The following is an 8,755-nucleotide window of genomic DNA, read 5'->3' on the forward strand; positions in this document are numbered from 1 at the left end:
TTATTGTCAAGTTTGCAGGCATAGCAGCATGGCAACATACGGGTTTTTACTATGTTGAACTTTGTCATGATATATCGCCACTTATCAAACATCTTTCGACGATGCCAACATTCTTTATGTAATAGTTATTTTTCAATTTTTGAAGCAATTGCTTTCGGTTATTAGGAGGTTGGAAATAAATGAACTGGTCGACTTGTAATAGTTTTTCAGTTTTTGTTTTAAATTTTATGATGTCTTTATTTTACCTCAAAATCATCACTTGTTTTTGTTAATAAGTAACCTTCAATTTTCATCTCAATCAGATTTATTGAACCATCTGCACGTTGATGCTGGTAAATCAATGTCATCAAGAGACCTGTCATTTTTACAGTTGCTTCTTGCCAATTCTTACCACTATTTGTTTTTCTTATAGCCTTTTTAATACTTCGAAAATGTTTTCTGATACTTTAACGCTTTCTGCAGTTGCCCACAATCCATCGTGCTGAAATGAGTCAAATGGTTTTGTGAAATCGATAAAACAATGGTAGTTATTTTGTTTGCAAGTTTTTGTATTTTTTATCAATAGCTGTAACATCAAAATATGTTGGATTGTATTTTTTAAACCTGCTTACTCGTCACTTCAATGTTGTTCAATATTTTCACCTGTTGTTCAAGCCGTTGCTTATGTGAGGAATCAGTACCTAATCTTTCAGATCTTCTTTCTTTGAAAATATGAACAGACTGAACCGACTCCAGCAAGTGATCACTTACAGCGTAAAAAGCAGTGTAATAACGGTATTACCTCCAGATCAACATTTCGTATCAAACGGCCTTTACTTCCTCTATATGTAATTCAACGATTCTTACTTATCCTAATTTGGAATACAAACTTAAACTTGTCTTGTAGCATGGTACACTACACACGTTAGCATTACATCAATCATCACAAACCATATACCATAAAGTACACTGAACGATATAATAGAAGAACATGTGTTCCAAAAACTTTAAACTATTGTTAAAAAATTTAGCCTGACCTCTACGATGTCGTTGGTTTAAAAGTTGTCACCGTTGTAACAAACAGAAAAAATGTTTAAAATTTACTATAAACATGTTAACAAATGTCTGCATTTTAAACCAATATACTTTTCTAAACCAGTTTCCAAAAGTTACACATCTGGTCCGCCTGCCGATGGTTTGATATTTTTTCGCAATAACTTTGCATCATTTTGTAATTTTGTAATTTTAAAAATATATAATATTTAGATTTACTAATCTGTAATAAATAATTAATTAAACTTCTTAAAGTTTTTAATTTAATTTATTATTTATCATTGTTCAAAGAATTTATCAAGTTTTTTTTAAAAATATATTTTTTATTCTATTTAAATTTTAGTTAATTTTCAATTTTTTCAGAAACAAATTTTGATCTAGTTGTTATTGGAGGTGGGTCAGGAGGCTTGTCTTGTGCCAAAGAAGGTCATTTCATTTATGATTAATAAGAATTAATTTTGATTTGTTAAAAATAAAATAATTTAGAGTTTTTGATTTTGTTAAAATTTAAATATTAAATATCAATAGTATCATGTATCAATGTCCGGTTTGTTTAAAAACCTTTTAATATTTTAAAAAGGAATGATTCAATTATTTGGGAATTGATGTTGTCATATTTTGCTTATTTATATTAAAACTACAAATAATAATATGTAGCAGTAATAAAAACTTATCTTATTCAATTAAGTTTTCCATTTTAAGTGAATTAATTGAATTATGTTGCTGTTAATTTTTTAATTTTTCTAGTAAAGTTCATTTTTAGTTTATGACTTTATGTGTTTGTAAATTTTTCTAAACTATTCAAAACATTTTAAATTATATATTAAATTTTTATTTTTTGGCAATAACTTTCTATCTTAATAAAAGTTTTCTGATAATTTTCAGCTGCATCCCTTGGTAAGAAAGTTGCAGTGCTCGATTATGTTGAGCCTTCCAGCCATGGTTGGTTTGTTGAATAATGAACATTCAACTTAAATATTAATATTATTTATTTGGTTACATTTCTTGTTTCAACTTTTCATTAAAATTAGCCAAATTAAATGTTTTGTTTTCATTAGAAAATGCAATTGATAAATTGTGGTAATTTTGTAAATGACAGGCACAAAATGGGGCCTAGGAGGAACGTGTGTGAATGTTGGTTGTATCCCTAAAAAATTGTGCCATCATGCTGCACAAGTTGGAGGTGTCATTTCATACGCCAACAAGTTTGGTTGGAAGGTCCCAGAAAAAGTTCCTCACGATTGGTCAGATTACAGTCATTGTTAATTTTTTTCATTCTTAACTTTTGGAATTTTTTTTCATCTTGCATTTTTATAAGTTTCAAGCTTTATTTAGCTTTTTTAGATCATAGAAATTAATTTTCTGAATCTCTTCTCTTACCCAACAGTTTTTATTTTGTTTTAATGGTTTTTTTTTTCACTATTTGTTTTTTATTTGTTGTGGTTTATTGTAATGTGTGGTTAACAGGTCAATACCTATTAAAATCTTCATCTATTTTATGAGATTTGTTATAGCAAGTTTTTTGAGAAAGGAAACTCAAATGAAAAATTATTCAGCACTAATTGCTTAATAAAACTCTGTTATTGTGTATTTTCTGTTTGCAGATCATTATTTAGAATTTATGTAAAGTTGTTTCTCTCAATAAATTGCAGGGAGCTGATGATAAAAAACATTACAAATTACATTCGATCATTGAACTTCAAACATAGAGTCAAGCTAGTTGAAATGTTAGATCTGTTTTTAAATTTAAAAAACAATTATTTTAATTTTAGTATTTTCGTTTTATCAAATGCAAAACTTTATTCTTATAAATTTCAAACTTTTTTTTAATCCCCCTATTTAAAAAAGGAAGGTGAAGTATATAAATGCGAAAGGACATCTTCTTGATCCACACACTATCAAGGCAACTGCCAGATCCGGTGATAATGTAAATTTATGCTCAATTTTTTTCGTTTGCCGGTTCGTTAATTAATGACGGAAGAGTTTGGTTACCGAAAGATTTTAATAAATTCTTAGAAAGTTGAGCAGAGTAGTGTGTCATTTTAAACTAATTGGTTGTCTGTTATTAAATGAGATGAAGTAAGGAGTTTTTTTCTTGTGAGAACTGAGGAGAGGATTACTGTGGAAGGTGGTGACTGAGTCAGGATTGCAGTTCTGTGCCCAACCCAATCCTGGATTTATTCATTTATTTTAAAAATCGCCAACAATACCAATGACGAATCAGATCTCATTGTTGTGTTGTGAATATGTAATCTTGCTAGGTTCTTAGTCATTGTTACATGCATGATTCATTGAAACATTTATTTAATTAATTTTGTGCTATGCAGGTAACTGAAACGCAGATTAAAGCAGCCAACATCGTCATAGCCACAGGCAAAAGACCCCGAATACCGAATGTATTTTATTTTATTTCATTTTTAAATTTAATCATTCGTTCAGAACATTAGTTCAGTTGGTTGCTGTTCATGGGCAGCAGCGCCGTTATTGCACTTGGATAAATTTCAAATGTTCGCTAAGCAATCATTTCATGTGCTGGTCTTGTTTCAAATTATGAATTTCAATGTTTATTCCTGCATTAACTTGTTTATGGGAGATGGAATTGTGGCCTCAAATGGCCATTTAAAATTGGCGTTCATATAATTTTATCGTTTAGTTAGAACAATAAATTTTAATTTTAAAATAACTAGTTCAAAATTAAATTACACGAGTTTATTATTTTTATTTTAATATTTAGTTAGTGGTTAACGATGAAATTAGTTGCTGTTGATGATTGATACAGATTCCCGGTGTCTCATTATGCATCACCAGCGATGATCTCTTCTGGAAGAAGACACCACCTGGCAAGACGTCAGTGAGAACTCTTTCCTTTTTCAATCACCATCATCATCATTAGTCGTTATTATTCGTTGGTTTGTTTTCATTCACTTTTTATTTTTTTTAATTGAATGAACTTTTAATCTCTGCAGATTGTGTATAGGAGCTGGATGTAAGTTTTTCTGTCAACTTGTTCCATAATTTCATCAATTATTTCTAATACTTTCGATCTTTGATAACTAGGAAGCGTTACCTTTTTACATGTGACGTTATTTTTATTATTATTATTGTTGTTGTTATCAATTTTGTTTTAACTAATTTTCTGAGGTATCAACAGCGCACAATTCACGTGAGAGGCGGCGATCTGCTTGCTTTCGAACCCGGTGACTGCAACATTAGGACCAGGTTGCTGAAATATGACACCCTCTCACCTCCGGACGTTCAGTTACGTTCAACTCTGTTCATTTACGTTCTACCACATTCAACCTTATATAACAACGTGCCTTTCTACATCTAGCTATATTTAACCGTGTTTAACTACATTTAACTGCATTCAACTTTGTATTTTTCAGCACGGAGACACATTTTAAACTTTGCCTCATTTTTATTATTTTTCTCTGCATTCTCGTGCCAAACAGATGTTGCCTTGGAAGCAGCGGGATTCATACAAGGACTTGGTTATGAAACCACCGTTATGGCTCGTTCAGTTCCTCTCAGCAAATTTGATAAGGTTCTTTTTCTCATTTAACTTTTTGTTTGACAATTTTTGAATCCATTATCAATTTTCTATTAATATACTTTTGCAACTTATTCTGAAAGCCCGTGAATTCTTGAATTAAATAATTATTAAAAAATATTTTATATCTGTTTACTTTGTGTACAATGGTTCCCAACATCTTAATTTCGGCACATTAATTAAATCTGTTATTGAGCTTGAACATCTGCATTTTGTACATACTTCACTCACTAATTCTTCATTCACTCCATCACCCAGCAAATGGCGAAGTTGGTTACAGAATCGATGGAGAGACATGGCACAAAAGTTTTGGTAAACACGATGCCCGAAAAATTTGAGAAATCCGGAAGCCGGATAAAGGTGACCTGGAGGTCGAGTGACTCAGGGCTGAACAGCGATATTTTCGACACTGTTGTCATGGCGATCGGTGTGTTATTGTCATCCAACATTTAGTCCTACATAACGATCTATTTATTTGCTTACTACTATTACGTTCTCTTACATTCTCTGACCTTTTTGATGTTTTTAATTGACATAGGCTAAGATTTAATCATACGTGTTTTTGTAATTTATTAAATGAAACTTGCCTATCGTTCCTAGGAATAATCCCGTTTCCAACTAAATATTCTCTTTTTCGCTTCTCAGTCCTTTAATTGTTTTTTTTATGCTCCGTAGTTAAAAATCGTGGTCGATGATGACATTGTTCTTCATTGATTATTCTGAGATAGCAGTAGGTATGACGCATGCAAGAAAGTGATTTGAATGCAAATTCCGTCGACAAACAGGTCGGACGGCGTCTCCCAACCTTCAGATAGGCCTGCAACAAGCTGGTGTCACTCTGGATGTTGATGGCTGCGTCGTTGGTAACTTTCAGAACGAAAGAGAAAAATCATCTGTACCCCACATCTACGCCATTGGCGATGCATTACAAGTTGGTCCTTCACATCTATAACGTATACTGCAAAGTTGAAAAATTTTATTTTTTTTTTCTGATTTTAAAATTCCAAAAAAAAATTATTTTTATGTTTCAAGAATGTTTGCAATTATTATTATTATTCGAAAGAAGGTTTTTTGGAGAAGAACAAATTGAAATCGTGATAATAGTTGTTTTATGAAATTTTTAACCACATTCACTGTGCCCGCTGTATGACGATTATACTTTTATAAGAAATCTTTCTTATAATTTTTTATTTTTGTTTCGTTTCAAATAGGATTTTAGATAACGAACTAAGTTATTAATTCTTGCTATAAATAAATTTTGCGCCAGTTGAAAAAATTGTCAACTGCCTCTTAAATTGTGCTCAAATGACAATGGAATATAAATATTTATAATTAATAAATTAATTAATTAACTAAACAGAACGGAGTTGAGTTGACTCCTGTGGCCGCACGAGCAGGCAAGCTTCTGGCTCGCCGAATGTTTGGCTTTGGAAAGGAACAGATGGATTATAATAATGTCAGTTGCTCCTGGTCATAATTCAATCGTATCTTACCGTCATTTATTTTACTTTTTTGTGTAGTTCAAGTACCCCGTTAGCAACTGTTAAACGTATTTTTCACCAGATAGCCACAACCGTATTCACTCCGTTGGAGTATGGCTGCGTGGGCATGTCGGAAGAACTTGCTGTTGCAACGTACGGCGAAGAAAATGTTGACGTGTACCACGCTTTCTACAAACCACTTGAGTACACGGTAGCCGAGAATACAGTAGACGATAAGGGATGCTACATCAAGGTACGTACGTATTCATTAAAGATTTCTTCATTGAAGGTTGTAGTAGTCTGGCTGATTGATGATTGGGTGCCAATTTTTCAATTCGTTCAGATACTTTCAACAATAATTGCAAGATCCTTGATGAATCTTACGTATTATTTCATTTAAGTTAATCAAGACTGTTATAAAATAAAATTTTTTGAATATATAATTAAAGATTAGTTAAAAATGAAATATGAATGGATTTTAGGTGATTGTAAAAAGACAGCAGGAAGAGAGAGTACTGGGTATACATTTCACGGGACCACATGCCGGAGAAGTCATTCAGGGCTTTGCTGTGGCTTTCAGGTTCATTCTCATTGTCATTCAGTTACGTTTTTAAGGCATTAGCATATCAATTTTCTTTAATTTTTTGTAAAATTTCATCAGATAAATTTTTTTTCGTTGTTGAAATCTCTGCAATACAACGTTTCTCCTAAACAAGCGATAAAAATGCAATATAGTTCACTCCGATAACTATATGCTTAATGATTATTCTGAGAGTTTTAAAATAGGCTTTGACATTTGTTGCATGTCATTGATCAGGTGTGTAGTGACTTTTCAAAAGCTGGTGTCAACAGTTGGCATCCATCCAACCGTAGCAGAAGAGTTCACGAAACTGCACATCACCAAACGGTCGGGACTCGATGCTACAGTTACTGGCTGCTGAGGTTAAGCGGAACATTCTGTCCTTCTGCTGACAGGTCTCTTATTTGTTATCATCAATTTTTTTCATAACCGTCTTATTTTTTGTTTTTGTTTTTCTCCAAGTAATTTCTGCTTCACGCATATCGACATTAAAACTTGTTTTTATGTTAATTTTCTTCCACAGAATGTTCCGCATACAGTTCCGAAGGCTCCCATCAGATTTCTGAAAAGTTCCTTCACAGCCAGATGTAATAATGACCAGCTATGCCTTTTTCTATATAAATAAGCCAAAAATAATTTACTTTCATCCTTATATTTAACATAATGTTCGTCAACAAACTTTATTGAACAAAATCGCCAAGACTGTTCAATTTTATGTAACAATCCTGTTTAGGAATTACTTTTAAATATTCTGGACTTATTTTAATTTTGGTTGAATTATATGAATAAGGCATTAATGCAGGAAATAGTTAATGACAATGACCTTTTAAACCTTTAGAGGGCAGAGGTCGTTCGATGAATATCTATTACTGCATTTGATCGTTATGTTCTGGCTTATTTCGATTATTTATATATTTGTTTATTTATTAAATCCCATTTAAAAATTAAAAAAAAATTTGTTAGTTATTGTTGACCATTGTTTTCTACTAGCAGACATTTTTTAGGAAAATGTGGAATCTTTTCAATTGTTTTGTTTGATAAATATATAATTTTTATGTTTTATTAATTTATATAAAACGTGAACCATAAATTTTGTAATTTCAATTGGGGCTTCTAAATATTTGCTATTTCGCAGTATTTCAAAATTTTTGATGTAACAGAGGAAGTTAGTCGTGCTCGCCATGTCACATTTTCAAAAATGTGTGTTAGTTTAAGTAGTTAGTGTGCATATAATTTCTTTAAACAAAGCAAATTTAGTTATTTAGCAAAGTGAGTTACTTAGTGTCGTATTCCTCATCTTTGTAGTTGTCATTTCCTTGTTCTATATTGTTATTGGAGTTAGTATTAAGGCGTCAAGTTGGTAATAATGGCCTTTGTTGGATGTTTAATTTGTTAGAAATATTGAAAAAAGTAACAAAAAACTATCTAAGCTAGAAATATGTTAGATTGCATAAATTACTGCATCATTATTGAACATCCAACAGAATGATTACATCATTACCAACTCGACGCCTTAGTACTAACTCCAATAACAATGAAGAACAAGTAAATAACAACAACGAGGAAAAATACGACACCAACTAAGTGCTAACTTCGCTATGTTTAAAAAACTATATAAACCAAAGCTGCACTGAAGACGATTTGTGAAAAATCGAAATAAGGCCTATCTGCATGACGAATTTGGATAACAACAGTTTTATTAAATTTTCGTGATGAACTTGGATAATAATTCTATTTTCAATAAATTGAACAATGTCCAACAAATTCTAGTAAGTAAAATTGAAAAGACAAAGCAAAGTTTAAATTGATTAATACCAACAACTCGGTAGAATTCATATAATACTGTATAAAATATTTTCTCCTTCATATTTTTTTTTTTTTTTTTTTTCAATCCAATTTTATTCGGCAAAAATCAAACCAGGAGATCCAAAAAAGAAAAACTTGTGCAGACCACCTTAACTAAAAAAAATAAAAAAATGTGCCAAAACGAAATGTAATGAACAATAATGTCCATTTATAAAACAAATACAGGAAGATAAAAAATAAATGCAATTAGTATTTATTCATTATCACAAATTTTTTTCCTAGCAACTATTTTAAAATTGTTCAAGG

General features: G+C 31.2%; 1 protein-coding gene across 1 annotated transcript; it reads left to right on the forward strand.

Moving 5' to 3' along the window:
- Positions 1–1,068: 1,068 nt before the first annotated feature.
- On the forward strand, positions 1,069–7,720 carry HELRODRAFT_188524 (hypothetical protein; the record flags this gene model as incomplete). Its single annotated transcript, XM_009021079.1, has 17 exons — positions 1,069–1,174; positions 1,396–1,458; positions 1,918–1,974; positions 2,132–2,276; positions 2,685–2,759; positions 2,881–2,959; positions 3,360–3,428; positions 3,812–3,879; positions 3,999–4,018; positions 4,485–4,576; positions 4,841–5,009; positions 5,368–5,513; positions 5,943–6,038; positions 6,146–6,316; positions 6,546–6,643; positions 6,881–7,038; positions 7,167–7,720. The coding sequence occupies 16 exons, from the start codon at positions 1,069–1,071 to the stop codon at positions 7,002–7,004; spliced, it is 1,578 nt and encodes a 525-aa protein (XP_009019327.1). The 3' UTR covers positions 7,005–7,038; positions 7,167–7,720.
- Positions 7,721–8,755: the final 1,035 nt, after the last annotated feature.

The sequence above is a fragment of the Helobdella robusta genome (assembly GCF_000326865.2).
Source record: "Helobdella robusta unplaced genomic scaffold HELROscaffold_3, whole genome shotgun sequence".
Taxonomy (NCBI): Eukaryota; Metazoa; Annelida; class Clitellata; order Rhynchobdellida; family Glossiphoniidae; genus Helobdella; species Helobdella robusta.